General features: G+C 37.1%; 1 protein-coding gene across 6 annotated transcripts in view; it reads right to left on the bottom strand.

Moving 5' to 3' along the window:
* Positions 1–21,784, bottom strand: part of glra1 (glycine receptor, alpha 1) — a 110,868-nt gene extending 89,084 nt beyond the window's left edge. For 5 of the 6 annotated variants that reach the window (XM_007555047.2, XM_016672982.1, XM_016672981.1 and 2 more), the window contains exon 1: positions 20,522–21,784. In XM_007555047.2, the coding sequence (XP_007555109.1) occupies positions 20,522–20,592 (71 nt within the window). In that variant the 5' untranslated portion in view covers positions 20,593–21,784. The remainder of the gene's footprint in view (positions 1–20,521) is intronic. The other variant, XM_007555048.2, reaches the window with a different exon arrangement.
* Between the last annotated feature and the right edge of the window lie 1,396 nt (positions 21,785–23,180).

The raw sequence follows: 23,180 nt of genomic DNA on the forward strand, positions 1-23,180 counted from the left end.
CAGTCAGAATCAAACAATGTCTCACTATGTGTCCACAGCTGAAGGATGATGCTGAGCTCTTTCTGTGAGCCTCTGCTGTTCAACAATAGCAGTGATGCTGATGATGCTGTCATAACCATAAATCACAATGCAGATAATTACATTAGATGCTTGCTGACTGATGATGTTGATGATAAAACTGAAAAGTTTAAGTGAACTTCACTTCACAAATGCACTCCTGACTTTATGATGGATGCTGCAGTGAGGCTGTATGTTTTTAGCCATATCAACAATGCTTGTTTTTTGTCTCTCTACATTAATTCGTTCTTTAATTTAGTGTTATTAATGACTATCATGAAGGTTTTAGCTAACATCAGCCCCGATGGATTTAGCAGAGCTAACACTGAGCCTCAGTGTTTGAGCGATTTGTCCTAACTATGCTAAATATTGATGGAGACACACGTTATGAGAACCAGAGAGTGTTGAACATTTTTGGTCTGTAAACGTCTTCAGTTTTGACCTTTAGCTGCATACCTCCATCTTGACAAGCCAGCAGCTTTTTAAATGCCAGCGTGCAGCTCCAACATGTGTCTCTCATCACAGTTTCATGAAAGGCAAACAAGGCGATATCTGAGGGGTAACATTTCAGGAAATATGACAAAAATCAGGATGAAGATTGTGCAAGATCGCAGGCTGGTTATGCTGAAGGCACATCAGTCACGGCAGCGAGAAGATGCATTAGATGTTCAGATGAAGGAAATCAACAGGGCTGGGTAGAGTAACCAAAAACTATATGCAAGTAAGAGCAGCACTACTTCAGCATATTTTTACTGAAGTAGATGAAAACATCTCACTTTATTTAGAAATGTCATCTGACAAAAACAATATATGCAATTCTGGTCTTTTAAAGACTGAGAGAGAAAAATGTGCATAAATAATGTGATTACAAACAAATAAATTGAGGGACAAGAAAAACAAAATAAAACAGAATGACAACATATTAAAGTGAACATGATTCAGTTGGATTCAGTGTGAAAGAAAAGTAAACTATCAAGTGTTTTTACTAAGAACCCAGATGTTAAACAGAAGAGTAGGAGAACAGATATGTTAAAAGGAGTTAGTATTGTTAAGCGTAGTCATAGGGGTTTTTTTGGATGTTGTATTTGGGTTGGGGGTGTTAGTCCAGTGTGTCATCTGCTGATGTCCCTTCTGGCTGTCCTAGTTGTCCTTACAGAAGGTCATGAGTCTGCAGGCAAACACTGCACTGTGTGTTATGTAAACACCCTCTAAATATCACCAAAAATGTCTCTTATCGATTTATATTTTGCATGAAATTAAACTGATGAGATTTTCTAATTGAAGTTAACAGTTAATGAGATTACTTTCCAGTGCAAAAGTTCTACAAATGTTATCAGGTCGATGTATCAGTCAAAATGAGCAACAGCTAAATGGTTGAGACTTGGACTCTAATTCCTATTCCAGCAGGAGAATGATCATAAACACCCATTTTAAACTGGTTTTGGGATAAAGCTATAAGGCTCACATAAAGTTTCTGGAACAAGATGCATTAAAGTCTTAAAAGCAGAAAAGAAGGTGGTTAAAATGCATTCATGACTCAGCTTCAATGGATGTCCAGGGAATATACCTGAGTTAGCCTCTTTAAACATTTTTTTGTATTCTTATAAAATAAAGAATACCAATAAGATAAGATAAGACAATGAGAGAGGTAAAGTTTATCTGTTCAAGGCAGATGTCAAGGAAAACATTTAATAATATTCATATTTATGGTTTAAAACCTCTACAATTTTAAGCAAAAAAGAGTTCAATTTTCAGCTTTGTAAAAACAAAATGTGCAGACATCCAGATGTTTGTAATGCTAAATGTGTGTGAAACATGAAGCAGTGCTAATCCACTTCGTTAACCGAATTACATCTATTAAAATGAATTGTAGCATAATTATAATAATCAAACAATTAGATTCAGCTGAGATTAAATCAAGCACACTTCTCTGAGCGATTATCCGGTTATCTTGTTGGAATCACCGAGGTCAAACTGTTGATTAATGAGGGTTAGTGGAGAGGGGCAGTAATTATTTGCAGATAAAAATATTTGATAAGAGTCCCGGTGTAGACGGCCCGAAAAAATGGTTAATGATCATTAATGATCGGATAAAACTGAGCAAGTCAATGTCGATCATATAGACGACATCAGACTCATAATGTATCAGATTCTATTTTAACACAATAACAAATTAGGTGGATCAGAGATTATCTTGTGCCAGCGTGACAAATCCAAGTTTAATCCTCTTTAGGATGATCACAGAAGTGATAGAATCGAGCTCTTCCAGAAAACTAATTTCTGTTGTTCAGCGCTGAGCTCGGCGAGGCACAGACGACACAATGAAGCATAAGCTCCGTGTGAAATGGCTCTCAAATTAGCATCAAACAAACACACTGTTGGTGCGATGACAGCCCAATCTGATTAGTCACAGATCGGGATTACAGCTGCATGTCCTCGACACAAAGGGAATGTCCGCAGGACGTGAAGTGTGGGACAACACTTCAGGCTGAATAGTGCTGACACTGTGACAGCGTGACGGAGTGGGGGGTTCAGCCTTTCTTTTACCAGAACATGACTGGTTTCAAGTTCATTCAGGTTTTAGTTGCAAAGCATTGAGTGCTGAGGGGAAAAGTTCCTACAGGATCATAAACAACAGAAGACGGGGAAGGTAAAGGACTTTCAGCTTTACAACAACAGAACTGAGATGAATCAGTTTGGAGTCTTAGTTTTGTTTTGCCATGTTTCGCTTCTTTTTCCAACAAAATGCCTCCAGTGCTATGAGATTACTGTGATCCAAAATAAATTGTGAGATATGTTTGGGAGCTCCATCCCAGCAAGCTGGCTTCTTTTCACTTTAGGATTCTTTACAAAAGGTTTGATGTTAGGTTTTTGTTGTAGCTATAGAAAATGATGCAAGAATTCAACTCGGACTGTGGCAGCAACAAAGAGTAAAAAGTACTGAAAGCATGACAAAATGGACTGGTCAGAGTCTGAAATTATTTAAATTAACCTCATATCAACAAAAGCGCACCACATATTCCGCACTTTCTTCAACAGAGATGAACCCAAAATGGCTCTCAATTGAAAAACCTGTGTTGACAATTTAAAAACAACCTTGCTGCTTTCAGGATTTAAAAGAGAAGGCAGGCGGTGGGCGTTGCTGATCGACAGCATCAATGGCCTCAGAGAAGCAGACATTGCTTCCCATTAATATGTGGAAGTCATTTAAAAAGCAATTTCCAACGACTGGAACTCCATCATGCAATAGAGGAGATTTGGGCTGTTTTCGCACCTGATAGTCCAGAAGACTCGGTTCAATTGGCGACCAAAATTTAAACATTTGTTATTTTTTTTAGCTGGTGCTATTTGCTTTCACACTGCACTGTATCAAACGATCCAAACTAACTGAACAAACTGTTCACTCTGTCGCCTGTGGTGGCGCTGTACCAAGAACTACTGAAGGAAACGATACAAAAACGTCTGAAGAAAACATGAGCGTAACGTTGTTCTTCTTGAAATGTTAACATAAATAATGAAATATGGTTTTTAGTTAAAATGCTTGATAATATGTGAATCTGAAAATAACAGGATAACAGGACAGTTAAATGTCCAGTTTTAATCTAAACGAGTGGCAAAACTGCTACATTTTAAACTTATATTTCTAGTTTTCTTTCAAGCCTTATTAAATGCAGCAGAACATCTCTGTGGTGATAAATATGAATAACTCGATTATGGATACATCCTGCTCCTAACAAGAAAGGTTTTACTGGAACAAGCTGAGTATTTGGAGAGGAAAATCTTGATTATGAAATGCTTGTTGTGCTGTTTCACTCCCACCATATTAATTTCTCCTTTCTCTGCTACTCAACAGACTTGATGTTCACTGGGTCACAGAGCCAAACATCTGCCAGGTGTCTTCCATTTGCATAATTACTTGGCTTAACTGATCCAACTGGTGCCTTTTAAAAGCCTGCCTGCTTTGCTTTTGCTGTAAGCACCATGCAAACATCAGTTTGCTGAATATTCCTCCCACCTCTCAGACCGACTGCACTGCAGGTAAATGAGAGGAAACGAAATGAAAGCTCCTAACTGTGGATGTTTAACTCACCAGGTGCACAAAACTGCAGGAACCTGAGGGTCATTGATGAACCTGGGATGCTGTGGTGTGTTTAACTTTAATTTCTCACCTCAACACACAACCTTCTTCACCTTATGAAAAAAATATTCTATAATATATTCAAAACAGCTGAGTCTGTGCTGCAGATACCATCTGTCAACAAATACAATCACATGTTCTTTTAACCTTTAAGAGAACAGTGAAACTATTGAGGTCTTTATAATACCTTAATATTCCACCAACTGTCTGCAGGACATTGTATAAATACATTTTTATACATTGTAAGTGGGATTTTTTTTAGCTTTTTCCCAGAAAAACAGATCTTTACAGTGAAAGTTATAACAGGAAATTATTACAAACATTGAAATGGAAGGAGCTTATAAAAGTTTTCTATAAAAAAAACAAAACTTCTTATTCCATGATCATTCCAATAATAATCAATTTTATATCCACCTTCTGTGAATGACAACAAAAAACATATTTACTGATCAAAATGTAATTTAATTTAATTCAGATAGGCTGTGTCTATATTATGCTTTACAGCAGAATCACATTGTCAACAAGCTCAGGTTCCTGGCCAGCAGCTCAGGATGTAAATCTGGTTTAATGCCTGGCAAAAAGGTACATTGACATGTAAGAAGGAGGAAAGCTGCAATCCAACCCCAGACTTTCCAACAACTGGATGACTAATCCCCCCACTGAGCCACAGCAGCTCCAGCTGACACTCTGAACTTTCTAACGAGAAAGAGGTTTTAAGTCAATAAAAGTTTGTCGAGTGTAACTTTTTTTGTAATTTGATGATTTACAAAAGGCAACAGACAAAAAATACAAAATATTCCATTTGTGTTTCTACCCATTCAGAAACAGTGAGGAAAGCAATTGGACTTTGATTTAAACAATTAACATATCCAGATAAGTTTGGAAGAAGAAATTAGAACAGTGGAGAGTATATTTCTTGCATTCCCAGACTTTATTTTATCTAGCTGTTTAATCCATCGTCCATTCATTCCTCCTTTTCTTTCATCATCTAATTATCCGTCTTTGCAATAATCTGATCATTCATTTATTGATCATATGGGGTATATTTGACCATCAACCCAACTGTTCCTTTGTCTTCCATCCATCCATCAAACCCAACAAGTATTTTGTCCACAGATATTAATTTTGCATTTAGATACTTTTAAATAATTAATGCATATGTAATTAATTGTTGTTTAAGTTAATGTCATAGCAAGTACTGTTACATGTTTTAACAATATTATTCTTCACTAGATTATATTGTTCTTGTATATTTATTATTGTTGGATTTAATTCTAATGTTTTCTAAAATATACATATATCAGCAGCATTTCTTTGCTAATCTAGATTATTGCACTTCCTTAATTCCATAATACACTGATTTACTTCAATTTAAATTCTTCATTATTTTGTTATCTGTAAAATTATCATTTTTATTCGTGTTTACCTCATTTATTGCACATTTTATTCACACAATAAAATGACAATTTTGACCACTTCATTTTCATTTTGACCATTATATTGTCTGAGTCTCTTTTGGTTAAATGTTTGTCCCAGTAAAGCACTTTGAGTTTCACTTGGCTGAATGAAAACTTCTCTATAAATAGATTTGATTGATCTGCATTTTATTCTTATGTCTGGCCTGCAAATGAAAGAAGTGAAAATGTTTCTCATAACAGCAGTCCAGCAGTTTCCTGTGCCGTTATTAAAGATTTAAAGATGCTTGTCATCGATTTTTGTAGCATACACAAAACACAGTTTAGCTTGAATGGTTTCCAGAGGCTGAAACAAGTGTTGGTGAATTTTAGCTGCTGGATTTCCAAAGTGTCTTCAGCAGCTTAAGTTGATAATCCTCCCCCCCAGCAGCTTCTTCTTTGGGCTTTCAATGATCAAACCTCGGATTTGCTTTAATTATTTCAGATCAATGTTGGCCGAGGCTACTGCGGAGACCTGTGGCCAGTGCTGAGAAAGCACAGGAGCAGGAAAAACAGCTGAGTCGTCTAGTGCCAGAGTCTCAGAGAGCAAGAGCTACAGAGAGATGTGGGCAAATGCAACACTCCAATTATTAGTCCTAAGTGCTCCTCATTATGCTCCTAAAGCCTCGAAGACTTGAAATCCTAATTGATCCCATCCTGGCATTTTGTAACACATTCCTGGCACTAACAGATACTTCGGCTGCCTCTTACAAAACACCACTAACACCAAAAGCCTTCAACTTGCATCATATTTACTACTGCTACATCCATTGTTTGGACTTTTAAAAGGCATATTTAACCCATTCATTGAATATCTCCAGTTTAAATAATGAGCTCCATTCACATTTTTGTTTTGTGCTACAACGGTTTATTTTAGTCCGTGTTTTCTGCTCTCGTTGTGATGAGTCAACACTCCAACATATTGCAAACAGAGCAGTTTTCAGGTTTGTCATCCAGGCTGTAATGGGGAAACCAACTTAAACTGCAACATATCACCTACAGATTGACACATACTGGTGTGAAATGGACTCAAATCTGCACTTTTAGATATGAAACACAGGTTTCTACTGCGGCCGTCCACACTATCCAAACAGTTCTAGTTGATATTAATATGAGACAAATTATAAAATGATTTCAAGCCTTAAAAGAACCTTTCACCAGAAAATTAGGAACACAAGAAATATTGGAAGAGAAAACAAAACCTTTTTTTTACAAAGATGTGTTCTGTTGATTTATGAAAAATATTCAGAAGTAAAGTTCACATTTGTGCACATTTTTTTCAATGCAGAAAAGAGTTACAGTTTTGTCTCATATGAAAATACAGATGTAGGTAAAATAAGATACACCTTCTGTCAGTTTTAAAGTAAAAATCTGGTAATAAATGTGATTCAAATTCTACTATGTGTAACAAATGAAGCACAGATTCAACCACCTCATTGCTTGCATAGGAAGGAAATGTTTAAGAACATTTTAATGTAACCTCTAAACTAGTTTCTACAAAATATACACAGTCCTGAAATTTAATAAGGTCATGTTTTCCTAATATTATAAATGACTTTCAACACGCTTGGATAATCTATCAATCCACTTGATTTTTTTTTTTTTCTCCCCTCATAATATGGCAATGTAGAATCTGATGCTTAAAATAGTGTTTGATGTGTGTGTGTGTGTGTGTGTGTGTGTGTGGGTGCGTGCGTGCGTGCGTGCGTGCGTGCGTGCGTGTGTGACACTCAGATCTCTGCAGTGTTACCTTTCAGATCCTGCAGGGTAATTTTGGCCTCTTTATTACCCCTGATTAATGTACTCGTTCTTTGGTTAATTTAAGTAATCTGCCCTTTCGTAACAGTTTTGTCAAGATGGCCTGTTCTGTCCTCTTTCTAATAATGAATTAATGGGTCCTTTCGGGCATCGTCTGACTTTTTCACATTTTTTTGTAACCCAGTCATCGTCTTTGTTCTTTGAACTTTGTTCTTTTCCTTTTCCATTTGCTTCTTGCAATTCAACATTGCTTTTGCTTGCTTCCAAATCTGACAACACTTGTTAATAGGAACTGACATCCTTTGACACTTAAGTTAAACACATGCAAAGATAAAATAATTAATACATTTGATTCAACTCAACTTAATTATGTGGCCCTGATTCACAACAAATATTTCTTTTTAGAACAGATAGACCCATCTTACTGTTAATTAATTCTAACCACATAAATAGATCAATCAAAGTCCATTACACTGATATTCTTTCACCTGACCAAATCAAAGGAGTTTCTATTGAATCACAGTTTAAATTGTGTACTGTAATGTAACTGCATAGCCAATGATGAACTTGGAATGTAAAATGTGTCTGGACAGTAGGAAATTTTGAAAACGTGATTAGTGTAAATGCAAACATGATGCTGGTAACAGCTACTCCATTTTCAGTGTCCTTGAGACAGTGCCTTGATTTATATGTACTGGTAGGTTAGCACTATAGTCCCACATCAAATGTAGCATTTTAAATCGTGCCACATCTCTCCTGGACCCTGTGAGAAAGCAGCAACACACTAAAAAAAATCTCCCAATGCAAGCACAGAGCTATCTTCCAGATTGGAAATAGCTCTGATTTGAGACGAGTGCACCAATTTCTGCTTTGTGGGGTTTCATGTCATGGATGTGCTGCAAGTGCTGACACCGTGCTGCACTCAGAACCTACATGAACTAAAATAAACCCGAACAAGATTGCTACAGAAGTTCTGCGCAAGCTAAAATGTCTTGGAGGAACTGCATCTCTCCTGATGGGGAGCCCACTATTCCAAACATTCACCTCAAAGCTTCACCAAAAGTGTGCAGATGATCAATGTTCTGGCTGAGTTTTACATCAGAAATGGGTCTTAGAGTTTGTTAGAGCATCAACATATTCACAAGCAACAATGTTTGCAATCTCTCTAACCCAAGTGCTTAGAAAAGGTTTTAATTGTGCTTCTCACAGACAGGAAGACAGCAAACTTTAAGAGAACTTATTACAAAGACTGTAATTTATGTATGAAAGTTATGAAGCTGCAGCTCAACTTCATTAAAAAACCTTAACGAAGTTGTGGTCTAAGCCCCAGAAGGCATTTCACACAGCTATGCGTAACAGTGTAAAATTACTACAATCCTTGAAATTTACTTTTACCAACATGTTTTTTCTTACTGGAAATGATATAAAACTTTTGGAGAGTCCAAGATTGATTCTGATAGATAGACAATCTGAGGTGGGAGCCAAAGGTTAGGGTGATGGCAAAGAGGCTTTCCCAGAAACTTTGAGTTCATCACTAAAGATAAACTGTGAAAACCACCATGAATCTAAATATCACTTATAAAAAACATTTTGAATATTGAGGTGGCATAAATCATTTTTGACATACTATGTTCTAAAACAATGCACAAATAAAAACCGATTGAAAATTGATAGATTTAACATTGCTTTATTATTGTTGAAACATACCTGACTCATTTCCTGTCAGAAAATAAACTTCTTAATTTAATAAAAATAATTTTAAATCTAAATCTGAAAGGTGTATGAATAACATTTTACATAACTGTGCTGCTCCCTTTGCATCTGACCACATTTTAAATATTTTTTATGATTATTTGCTAATTATGTCACACAGAATCAACATACTGTGCATAATCCCATATATTACTACATGTTTAGATCAATAAAACCTTGAGCAATAGTTTAGAGGAATCTTCCTCTCCTCTCTGATTCCTGTGCTGCTTCTAACATTTCAGCTTGGTCACAGCTCAGAGAGGTCATTGATAATATACTTTGCTATTTAAGGTGCAAATGTGTCACAGTCTCCTAATCAATAATGTTTCATCATATATCAGGTTTTGGAAATGAACCTGCCTAGAAGTTAATTATTGTTGAGGTGGCAGCGAACTTCTCAGAGCAGTCGATTGTTTTTCATTACAGAACTTGGGGGGGTGAAATTGATCACAGAAAAAGAATGTATATGCAGCGTATGTTATGATTTGTTATGATGGAGGATGCGGGTGATAAATGTTTGGCCCTGCTGCTGCCGAACAAATGAAACAGCCCGAGGGCAGATTCATAAATAACACGGTTGGTTTAATTTGACTGAACGCAACTCGGATGCGAACTGACATGGGAAGATTTCTGAGAAGGGCAGTCGGCCAGCCGGGCCCGTCCTTCAGCGGCACAAATAAAACCCAGAGCACATTACAGATGATTGGGTTCTGTGTCTGACCCCTTTGGGTGAACTGCGGACCCTTAAGTTCACAATCAAATTGACACCTTTTCTGGGATTTAAAAAAGGTGGATAAATGTCATAGTGCAGATTAAACCATCATTTTGAGTTTTTCCCTGCAAACAAAAGGCTGTCATATTAATATTAATAATCAATCATAAATATTTCTGATGGTTTTTACACAGAGAACTTGATAAATCATTGCACAGTAAAAGAAAAAAAGATTAACATGTTTTTTTTTTATGTTTTATCTAACAAGTTCATAAAACAGTCATTACAATATTTATTGAACACAAATGTAGTAAATGGAAAAGCTGAATTTATTAAGCTTAACTTTAAAACAATAATTATCTGACTTTATAAACATCAAAATTCATGTAATTTCCCCCCCACTGTTTTTTCCAAACTTAATTCATTCCTTAAATTATGCTCTTTTAGTCAAGCCCTCCACTACAATACTGACAGACAGAGGAGTCCAAGCAATGACTGCCAGACACGGGTCTTATAGCTGCAACACTACATACTCTATCAAAAGCTGCATTTTCATTGACCATATAAATGCACAATTTGACATTTTGAAGATAAATTTGTGTAATGGAAACACACCAATTTTGAAAAAACTATTTTTTTGCTAGATTTTTGCAAAAGGATGAGGTTGTTTTTTTTATGTCCGTATTGAAATTGGTTTATTTCACAAAACTGCAATGGAAACATTTTTTTTTTCACATCACACAAGTCACATGAGCAACAACTGAATGTTGTTCCTGATGCAAACCACAAAAAAGAAGAAGACAACAGAAGGGTTGGAGGATGATGGCGCAGCATGACTTTTTAAAAATCATTTTTAATTACTTATTGCATGAACAAACCTATTCGCATTTGATTTTAATTGCTTTTCTTCTGGAAACACCACAATTGCAGAACACTGACATTGTTTTGCAATTATGATGAAAACTGATGATCCAATTCTATTTTAAATCATCCTAATGTATGATTTAAGCTTAATGATCTGTGTTCTCCTAAAGATGTAAAGCAAGAAATGTGAAATCAAAAAGACAAATTCTCAGCGTCTTTGGCCAGAGTAACTATCTGTCACATGAATAATGTTGAAAAAAAATTTCACCATAAAACTAAATGTGTACCAAAGTATTTGAGAGTCAAATTTGAGCCCATTTGTCCAACAAAGTAGTTCTTAATGGTCGATAAAAGGCAAAGTGAGTCCAAATCATCAGCTCTCCACACCCAGGCTTGACCCTGGGTATAAGGTGCAACTCGGTTTTCTCCAAACATTGTGATCTACATTTTAATCAAACATCTCTACTTATGTTTCATTTGTCCACACCTGCCTTTTTAATAGAGAGATATTTTCTGCTTCAAAACAAATCTTTTTTCCAATTATCCTGTCATGAACTTTACATTTAAATTGCTAACTGAAACCTAGTCGAAGATGGAGCTGTCATGTTTTTGACATTTCTCCGAAAATTGTCTGTGGTGAAAAATATTTCTCATTACGTAGGCTTCTCTAATAGGACAGAAATCTTTGTTTATTAAATAATGACAGCGTGGAATCTTTTACATTTCTCAGCTTTTACATCAGATGTAAATCACACAACACATTTCTATTATGTCATAGCGTATAAAACCTTTAAACATATGAGGGTGTACTTTTGTTTTACTATGACTGTTGACTTACTCCCTCCTCAGAATAGCAGCATGTCACATCTGTTTCCCCTCCTCATTTTACTTTAAGAGGATATTATCTCTTTTTGATGTAAAATTTTACTTTCTAATCTTGCTGAACCAAAGCAAAGACAAATATTAGAGATTCCTGATCTAAACAATGCTTAATTTTAACTTTCAATAAGAAATCCTTTCAGTCTGGCAGACAATAATCAGAGTGGCACAGAACCGAAACCTTTCAGGTGAAGCGAGAAGACAAGCCTTGTCTTCAACAATTTGAAAGTGCAAATTTGTTCTTTCGTTCCTGACATTAAAGCAGAAGGTCATTATTAAAACTACTTTCAGCTGACTATATATAAAATTTTATTGAATACAACTCTGGCAAATCTGTTTCTCCCTGACTCCCCTTAAAGCTTTTCAAATCTGCCAAAAAATGTCCAGCACATAATAAATATTCAAGGAAAATGTCTTCAATGATTCAGTAAAATTTAGCTGTTATTTTATTACTTTGTCATTTATTTGTATAAAAGGCAACGTCTAAACAAGATTAAAAATGCTATAAAAACTTGAACTAATTAAATTGTACTTTTGCACAAGTGAAAAGCTGTCTGATTAGAGAAAGCATAACACTAAACCTACTGTGCCTGTATTAAGTTTTAAGCTTTGAGAAAAAAAGTTTTTTAAAACCCAGACACACAATCAGAAAGAGGCTCATCCTTCCCCTGACTAAAGTTTTCACCTGACAGCTAAAGTCATATTTTCTGTGTATCAAACTGTCTCATCTTTATTACATTTCATAGATTCAAACATAGGAAGGGAAACAAAATGTGTCATTGTGACAGGTTCCTGTTAAGAAAGCGCCTACAGGTCCAATTTAGAGAGTTATTGGATTTTTTTTTGTTGTTTTTTTTTTTTTTCAAAACACAGTCAGAAGTATCTGAAAATAGTCAGGTAGGAGTCTGGACAGCACAGGAAAAGTGAAGACTGGGTTCTTTTAACTCCCAAGGTAGGGTGCTGGTCTGTTAGATGAATCACCACATAAATCACCATCTTAATTAAATTTCCTGCCTGAGACTTTGCCATCCCCACATTCCTTTTGGTTGGCCATTGCATCATGCATTCATGCCCAGTTTCAGTGTTACAAATGTAACATCATCACTCACTAGGAACCTTCAGCCATGTTCTTGGCTGCTTGATGCTAGCTTTTTTTTTCCCTCCCTCATTTTTAGCACATTTTTTTCAATTTCAGACATGGACAAGTATAATTTTTGCAATCTTCAAACACGAACACAGTTGTGAGAATAAATGTCTTGAAAAATTATGATATATTAGTGGAAAAAAGCAGCCACATTTTTGTGCTTTTTGTTCCAATGGGAAATGTTTATCTACCTGTTCATGAGCATAAAAAAACACACAGTTGTTCTGTCTCTTCATTGAAACAAAGGCAGACATGCAACATGCCTGTAAATACAGATGGCAGCCAACACTGAGTCACAACCCTAATGAATGCCACAGCTAAAAGTAAAGTCTAACTCCAGGTAATGTGACATTCCAGTAAGCTGTTCTGTCACAGCTCTGCTTTTACATCACTGTGAAGCCTAACCTTTCCATTAAACCAAAGGAAAAAAATCCGTCAATTTTTTTTTATATATTTCTTGAGCCAAACCAGGATAAGGACTTCATTTAATATTAACGCCTTACAATGTTAAACACAAAGGAATTCTCAGTGAAAAATAATCTATAAATGACCTTACTTAAAACCACAATTTTGAATGGAGTAGAATTTAATTTGTGCTTTAACATGATAGGAGCCCACATTATGAAGAGAGGACGTTTTCACTTGCAGCTGCTTCTGCAAGGCCAAATCAAGGAGAGTTTGAAGACCTGAGGCTTAGACGAATATTCACTCTGCTTCAAGAAATTTATGGAATGTCCCAGAAGAAATACATAGATTTCACACTTCAACAATTATTTGATAGCATTAAACATAAAGAATGGTGAAGGCAAAACTCATGAATATTTCAGTCTGTGATGCAAGCTGTTTAAATCGCACATTTATCTGTTTCCACTTGACAAAGTAAAGAGTCTTATTGAATATAGATATCAATAGAGGAAAAGGTCACTCTCTGCACATTTTGTTTAGCATAAAGATGAATAGTTTGCATACTGAGAGCCGTTGCCTGCTTTAGAGTACAGTAACGATCTGTGCAAGCACCCAGAAAGGAGAGAGGTGATCAATCTGCTTTATCACGGGGAGGAGGATGAGGAATGAGCAGAGCGCCTGATCAAATGGAGAAACGATCATTGGATTTTCCTTTAAAGGAGAAGCCAAGTTCTCGAAACCTGGTGATGCTCTGTGGTGCAACAAATCAGTTAAATTTCTTAATGACTGAGAAAATGTAAAGATCTCCATTTATCGCTTTTCATATCTGCACAAAGATGATGAAGCCATACGATGCAGTTTCTCTGCAGAATAATAAAACGTAGTTATGCGGCATTTGTAGGAGCTCCTTTTTTACTCGTAACTAAATTTTGGATTTCAGCAAGTATAAAAAAAATTGCCCTTTCAACAACAATGACCTCTTGCCGCAGCAATGCCACTGGCTGTTCGCAGGCCTGACAATCATTTTGTCAGTCCTGATTTATTGGCAGTCCCAGGAGGTCACAATGGGTACGTTGGCATTCCAGAGACATTTGATTCATCATTCATGGGTAAAAAGTCAATAAAAGTAGACGACGCAACTCAGGGTTAAGCAAAGTGTCAATAGTGGTTTCTGCTCTGAAAATTTTGAATTTGAAATTCAGCCACATGATCAGATTGTTACCTAGTACAGCCAGTAACAGTAAAACACAACAAGACAAATATAAAAACTAAGTTCAAAACCTTCATGTGATGCAGCAACAAGGGGACAATAATTATTTGGTGCCCCAATCAAACAAAACAGCAAAACACTCTAATGAAATTACCCAGATAAATGTTGAAGTATTTACATCAAATCTTCCTGTGACCATTGTGGTAGATGGTCACATATGCTTATTTTTAATCACGATGCAGTAATTACTGAAACAGTGCATTCACAGGTCTCACTAAAACCAGGAAAATAGAACAAATCACCCCAGTTTGAGGTAGCCAGTCTCTGGCTACCTGCAGCTCAGAGAATAGACTTTAAAATACTGTTAGTTTATAAATCACTGAACGGCTTAGTACCACAATACATTAAAGATCTGCTGATGTTTACCAACCTGCCAGACCTCTCGGGTCTTCTGGTTCTGGTCTGCTCTGCATCCCCAGAACCAGAACCAAACATGGAGAAGCAACATTCAGCTTCTATGCATCACAAATCTGGAATACACTTCGACAAAACTGCAAAACAGCTGAAACACTGAGTCCCTGTAAACCAAGGGTAAAAACCCACCTGCTTAGAATTGCTTTTGACTCATGATAACCAGAACATTGATCAACATATTTGGTGCATTGATGATTTTGACAACAGAGTTTGGCAAAATGCAATGTTTGCTACTCATTTCACAACTGGTGACTCTTAATATTTTTGTTTTTATGATGTCCTTATATTTTTCTTGTGTAGAGCACTTTGAACTGCCTTGTTGCTGAAATGTGCAATACAAATACACTTTGATTTGATTTTGATTGAGATACCTGGAGCCATAAAAATCTATTTTTGGTCCATACTTTTTGTTATGGATACCATAAATATTCTCTCTGAGTGAATGGACTGGAAATTGGTTGGGAAATTGGTTGGCAAGCACTTGAGAGTAATGAAAGGACAAAATGCACCAGGACATGCTATCAAGCAACCGTAAACATATTAAAATAAATGAAATTGTGACAAAACAAAAATATTGACAGCACTATTTTTGAGAGCTACAGCAAAACACAGCATCCTGAGATCACCAAATCTTCATAACAACTATTACAGGCTATTTGTCTGCCAGGAAATGAGAAGAAAAAGCAATTTGTCCCCTAACAACGCAAACACACTGCATATGCTTAAAGCTGGCTAATTCCTGTTGCGATTTTAACTGGAACTGTGTTCTTTACTCTGATTCAGCTAAGATGGTGGTTTTGAGCAACAAACACTCCAGTTGGATTTGGTGTAAAACAAAGGAAGAAAACCTGTAAGTCTAAGTGCACCAAATGTTCACTGTTAGGTACGGTGGAGGAACTGCAATGCTGTGGGGCTGTGGACTAAAATACAACAATGAATCGTATTCACTAAAATTCAGGCAATGAAATGAAAAAAATGAAGCTGTAAATTTTCTTTTTTCAGAATGAGTCTGAAAACATGCAGACTGTCTTTTCTACAAATGATTCACTGAACATGGAAGAAGACAACATTCACTGTAAAGCTCTTTCTAGTGAGTCACTGCTTTATCTCATCTCCTTAATGCCTTTTTGAAAAAAATTCTGTACTAAAATCTGGTATGTCATTAAATTTTTATTTGAGGTGAACATTTGCATCTAAATTCTAAACTCTCAGCTGTTTTAATGAGTAAAAAGAAAAAGCACAGACATAGAGAGGGAGGAAAAAGAGAGCGATGTTTAAGCATTTAATGTGTATTCATCAGGTCTGGCCTCAGTCATTGACGGGCTAATCGATGTTTAGTAATAAGGCAGAATGGGGAATGAGGTGTAAGGGGTCTGGGTTGGGATGGAGGGGAAAGAGATATCAATTAGGCAGAAAACTGCAGAGTCCAGAGCCGAGAAGCTGAGACAGCAATATACCTGACGGTGGTTCATTACTAATCAGTGTATACGCTGAATGCAGAACTCCTGCAGACCACTAAAATACCCCCTGTTCCAGCTGTAAATGGCTGCCTAATTCTATAAAATGAGGAAGTCTGCAGCTTGTGGAAAAATGTTTCTAATAGTTTTTATAATTAGATACCTCAGAGGCTGTGCAGCGAGTATAAATCCATGTGATGCAATGAGCTGAAAAATGTGCGTTATACCTGCAGGTTAAATTCAAAGCAGCTCTAAATCACCACCAAATGATATTATGAAGGTAAGCAGGGTTATACTGGGATTCTTAGTCTTAAATGTAGGAGCTGCACAATGCATAAATATTAAAAGTACTTTTAAATGTTTTATACTTCCTTTAGATTGACTTCTTCATAATATCTAATTACTTTTAACTACTGTAAATTAGTTTGCTACATATCAAGTTCAATTTTATTATGATTTGTCAAAAGGTTTTTTTTTTTTTAAATGAATTTCATGATGGAAATTTCCTGCAATCAGAGTTAACCAAATTTATTGGCAATCCTTTAAAAACGTCTCTAAAGGAACAAAATGAATCAAGCTATTCAGTCGCCAAGAAAATCCCACAGTGAGAACAAAAATTAAAAAGCAGAAAAGAAGTAAAGCATTTTTAGTTTTTTACTTGAGTGTATTAAAATTATCAGAGTTTAGTTATGTTTAATATAAGACTCTCTGTTTCCTTGTCTCTGATTAAAAGTTGTATCACATGGCTTTTAAAGACTTTCTAGAACAACAAGTTCCATTTTTCCTTCAGTTTTCATTAAATTGACATTAATTTTTCTCCTGCCATCAAACTCAACCACTCCCAATTTGGACAAATTTGATTATGTGTTAAAAATTATAAAACTTTAGGAGATATTATCTCAGCAGCAATTCTTTAGCTGAAAATTAGCTTCATGTGCACAATTTATTATAAGATCTTTAAAAATAAGTTTCCAATTGACCATAAAACTGGAAATAAATAAAGAAAACAAAAGTTTAAATTCTTATCTTCTAATACACTACTATTTATAATTGGACACCAAATATAAGGGAATCCACCAAAAAAACGGATCCCATCGTCTGTGTCATCTTGGAGACAAAGGTTGGAGTGATGCAGACCTTTGGGTCTTTCTGCTACACTGAGATGAATGATTTGTCTCGCATCATGACATGAAACATTCATTTCTCGGTTGGAAAGACATTGTTTCACTGAGCGGAGCATGAAGACTGACGATTTGCCAATCAGCAGCTGTGGGCAGGATTAAAGGGAAAGTGAAGTGTAGTCAGCCTCAGTGCTGAGATGTGACAGTATTTAGTAATTGGAGAGGAAAAACTGAAGTATGTACCCAAAACAGAACTGGTTGATCTCCCACAGGACTGATAACGGAGAATAATGTGTCATGAATTGTGTCTTACAATGCCATGCTGTCTATAGTAGCGAAAGTCTTCCATTGTAAGCCACATACACCTTTAACAAACATATTATAAGAGTTTACTAAGAACCTGTTCAGAGGAAACTCTAAAGAACCAAGTCAACTCTATCAAATGCAGCCAAATTTAGCTTTAAACCAAGTTAATTCCATAAATAAGTTCATATCTACACATGGTCATTAATGCTCTAGAAAATGAGTGTTTTTATTGATATAGTTGAACCATTTTCTTTACTTCATACATGCAAGGTCAAAATGATGCACACACGCCAAAAAGTTGTGCAGAAAGTCCTACAATATATTTTGTCTTCTGGTTAGTGATCATGAGCAATCCCAGCTGGTTCCTTCTTCGGTAGCATAAAAATATAAACCAACAACTGGATTGACCAATCATAGAAAAAGGGAAATTTGATGAAACTCAAAATCTAACGAGGAAAACTCTAGGCCTATGCAAGTCAATAAGGTTTTATAGAGCCTTCTTCTAATCAACTACAGACTCCAAGATTCTCACATCAAATAATTAATGTCACCATTTTGCAAAGTGTCTGTAAAAAGACCCAATTACCTTCTTAGATGAACAGAAAAAAGTTAAAATCTTCAAAAACAATCCAGCAACAAACAAAGCTCAAGAAGTCTGCCATAAATTGTAAACTGCATCACCAGCATCATTCTCTACAACAAAACCAGTTTAATTCACTGTGCACTCAGAAATCAAGACGACAGACAAGCTTGACTATAAGTTACAGCTGAAAAAAGCCAAATCCTTTCTAGAGTGAGGTTTTATGATCAGACAACACTATTATTTGGCACAAAGATAATATTTTGAAGAGTCATTGTAGGGATTTTAAACCCAAGAACACGGTTAAGCAGGTGATGGTAGCAGCTGTGGGGCTATTCTGCTGCAAGTGGTACTGGTGCTTTTCATTGCATTGATTGAATAATTAATTCTTCAGCTTTTATACATCTAGAAAGGGAAAACAAATACTAGCACAGAGCTGTGTAACACATGTACTCTATTCTTTGCTATACAAAGTAGTAGATGTGTTCAGGTAAGGTTTGTCTGATTCAAACCCTGATTCAAACCCTGATTCAAACCCTGTCTGAATCCTTGATCATCTACAGCATCAAGGATTTTTCTTAGTCTTGCGAGTCTGTAAAAAAATATGTTCCTCAAATTTTGCCAAACTGTTCATAATGTAGGGATCCAGTAACATTGGTAGTAAAATTTAGGTTGGAAAATGCAAATATTTATGTCACCAGAAGTGAAAAAGTTTAGAGATGCATAGAAATATGTGGATATAATATTTAATGACTTTTTTTCTCAATTTAAACTAACCCGAGTTTTAAGTCTGAACTTTGAAGGTTTAGAGAATTCATTGACTTTTCTTTCAATAATTTAGTTGTTCCATCTGTTGAATTGGAAATTCATTAAATTTGCCAAACTGTTTGGTTTTATTGAGCTGACTCAATGATTTATTGCATGTTTTATAAAAGATTATGTTTGTTACAAATTTCACCAGTAAGTTTCTACTAAACTAAGGGAGCAAACTGCAAACCTTCACAGCATTTGAAACAACACAATAATGTGACCTCTACTTGTTTCCCCTCCAGTTCTTGTTTGGGTCTTTAGGGAATTCATACCACATTTGTTGTAATTTTTTTTTAAAGCATAAGACATAAACAGTCTGCTCTTTCTGATGCTTTCTCTGTATCACTGCATCTTTTTCTCCATACTTTTTCCATATGTAAAATTCATAACATCAGAGTGATGTAGTTCAAATGTTTATTTTGGTAAATTTTAATGATCATGTCTAACTTGTCATGGAAAACCAAACTTTGGTTTTACAGAAGTTGTTTGTATAACATGAAGCCAATATGCATGTTCCATGCTAAGTTTTTCTAAAACACTTCTTCCTTCCACACAACCTTCCACTCATAGGCTCAAATACAGCCCCGTGTAATTGTACGATATGATATGAAGTCATTGTTATTTTCAGCAAAACCAAATTGAGTTTTCATTAGCTGCTAACCATAAACAAGAAAATACACAAACTATGTATTTAAAACATGAGTAATGAATCTGTGTAAAATGAAAATAACTTTTAAAACTGAATTAGTGATAATATTTTACTGTGCTGACATATTCCCACAGAAGAGCAAGTTGTGCAAATTAAAGTAATTGGATCAAACTGCTTGTTTGTGATATCAACCGATGACAAATGCCAACTCACACATTTAGTTTTGTGCTGTGTTAGTCTTGGTCATGGGATGTCAGGAAAATAAAAAGGAAAGAGGCTGAGGGGTGAGGAATCACCTGAGAGCAGCAAACGATTCAGTGATTAACTTCATTGCTGTGTGTGTTTGTGTTTTGATTAAATTTATCCTGCATAATTATAGAAGATTAACATGTGGAACTAATGCCCCAGACGATATCCAACCACTAGCGGTCGCACTTCCCGCGCAAAAACAAACCCTGTCTGATGTCAATGCAACTTCATCACAGGGAGTGCTTCCCACGGACCCGCATACTTATCAGCCATAACTCACACAACCCACAGGCAACTTTGACAACTTTTCTCCCCCGAATTCCCTCTTCTCCTTTTAAGACTTTTGAACGCAGCTTTAATTTCCATGCATGTCCCAGACCGCATCGAGGCAATAAAAATGCTAATTTCACTTGCTTTTCATTAAATCCCCAAACAAATTACGCACTCTTGGTTATTTCTTTTCCTTCCCCGCCCATCAAGTCAGTTCCATGCCTGTGCTTACCTGAAAAATAAAACCGTTTCCCACAAATAGATCCCCAGCGCGTTCACTCGGCACATTTTTGCCAGTTTCATTTTATTTGGAGGGGGGTTGTGAAGGTGTTGGACACTCTTCAGAAAAGGCTGAGAAGGAGGTCTGGTGACGGGGACAGGGGGGGCTTGGGTGATGGTTTATGACCTCCAAGGTGAGTCCGGAATGTCCTGCTTCTCTGTGGATGCGTGTCCGTTTCAGATCCCGTGTTCTCCAGTGCCGAGCCGCGGGATGGCCATCACTTCACTCTCCATAAAATCATGCCTGTGTCCGCTCTCACTCCCCCAGCGCCGCCGCAACAGAATATCCACTGAATCCAGCCCGAAAATGTGTTCAGGACCTCGGACAGAGGCAGCCGGAGGGACCGTAAGGAGGAAGCTCGTCCAGGTTTTGGTTCAAGTGGGAACAACCGGGGACAAAGATGGGAAAGAAGGGAAGGTAGGGGGGCGGGGGGGGTCACTGGTTTCAGAGGACAGCAGCCGCTTGCAGGCTGCTAATATTTGACACAAATACACGCAATGACTCTAAGGTCCGGTCTGTGCGCTCCTCCGCAGTTAACAGAGAAATGAGACATATTCCTTCAGTTGCTGTTTGACTGCAGAAACCGGCATCCGCTTGTCCCTGGAGCGCTGAAACAAATATGAATGTATTATATTCCCAAAATCCGCACACAGAGGAGAGCTTTCTCTCACATCTGCAGGCTCTGTCTCACATGGATCCCTGGGGCAGCCGGAGCGTCGTTCTGGATCTGTGCGTATCGGCTGCTGTGGGAGTCCCGGCGCTGCTGCTGCAGGTACAACACGTCTGCCTCCTCTTCTCCCTCTCCTTCTTTACCCCCTCCTCTCGCTGCTGGTTCTCCCTCTTCTCCTCGTACTTATCTCCCAGGGGCGAGCAGTTGTAGTAGTACTTGGCGCTGCAGCAGCTCGGCTCAGCTGTTCCCATTGTCTGGTGGTGGTCAAGTTGGAGACGCGCCGGCGACCGCTGCTGTGCTCCGCATCCGCTCCCACCGGCGCACAGGGCGCGTTAAATCCCAACAAAAGCACAGAGTCCCGCTGTTGAGCAGAGTTTTATAACAAGATGTAGCCCTGTGTGTCCGACCGATGTGGACCCTCTTCCATGGCAGGAGAGGTGACCACTGCCTGGCGCGCACCGGCACGCACTCACACACATACACACAGCAGTGCCAGCTCCGTGCGCTTCGACACTGTATTTTCCTGCTGCAGTCATTTACCAAACTCCAAAATACGCACCTCAGTGTGGCCAGAGACGCCCACAGGATGCTGCCATTGGTCCTCACGCTGCTGAAGCCTGCAGATGATTGGTCCGGGGAGGTGTCAAAAATGCAGCTGAACGCCAGTTCTGCCTCCAACAGAGATCCCCTGAGAGGGGGGGACAAAGATGAGGGAAAAGTAAAAATCACTGAAATTACAGTTACTGTAATTTTTATATTTAAAACTCTCAGATATTTATTTTGAATCCCGTAATAAAAAACCTAAATACTTTGTTTAATGAGCAGATGGTTGGTGGTTGTGTTCCGTCCCATGCTGAAGTTATTGTAGTAACATAAACAGATAAATAAAACTTGAGTCAAAAGGTAAATTAAATACAGGTTAATCTCAATTCAAACATTCAAATCTTTACACACAGAGATGATTTTAAAAGCCTAATTTATTTTAATTTTGATTAAAAGGAAAACACAAAATTTAGTTTTGAATATTACAACCAGAAATATTTTCTGTTTTTTAAACAGAAAAAGTGTTTAAAATAGAAAAATGTTTCACATTGGCCCAGATAATGACAAAAAAGACCACCGGCACGACATCTGTAATGATGGCAATAGCTACTTAAATTACAAATATGCACAAAACTGTAGATATTCCACTAATATCGAAAAACACAATTTTGTAATTGTGGTGTTTCCATTAAATAAGAAATGTAATAAAAATCACAAATACGTTTTTTCACATGACAAGACATTAAAAAACATGCTGTGCCATCATCCTCACTTCCTGTCGTCTTCTTCGTCTTTTCCGCCAGTAGTAACATCCGGTCGTTAATCACATGACTTATGCCATGCGAAAAAAGTGTTTCCATTGCAGTTTTGTGAAATGCACTGATTTCGCCACAGTATTAAAGACTTTTATAGAAAAACTTTGTTTTTTCCTAAACTGGCGGGTTTCTATTAAGCAAATTTATTCCAATTTGTGGAATTATGTGGTCAATGGAAATGCAGCTATTGGCACTAGTGCAAGGTTTCCACAATCAGCAATAACTTGAGGAGCCATGTCTTCTGTAATGTTTTACCTATGTTTTTTTAAGTCCACGTAGCCGACCAGGAAACTTCATGCTTCCTTCTACTGATAAGCATTGTGGTGATGCTGATCTCATTGCTCAGCAAGACTTGACGCTAAATGACACGAGCCAAAGTATCAATAGTTGGTTTAATTGCCAGAGTATCAATGTCCTTGACAGGTTATCACCTCAGATGATCTATGAGATATTTAAAGGGGGAAAGGACGGTGTCATGGTTTGGGAGGTGGCAGACAGATCTTCCTAAAGCGAACAAGGACTTTAATTGTAAAGTTGCTGACTTATAGGTAAAAACATGAAGAAACCAGAGCAGGACATGGGG

The sequence above is a fragment of the Poecilia formosa genome, unplaced genomic scaffold (assembly GCF_000485575.1).
Source record: "Poecilia formosa unplaced genomic scaffold, Poecilia_formosa-5.1.2 Scaffold68, whole genome shotgun sequence".
Classification (NCBI taxonomy): Eukaryota; Metazoa; Chordata; class Actinopteri; order Cyprinodontiformes; family Poeciliidae; genus Poecilia; species Poecilia formosa.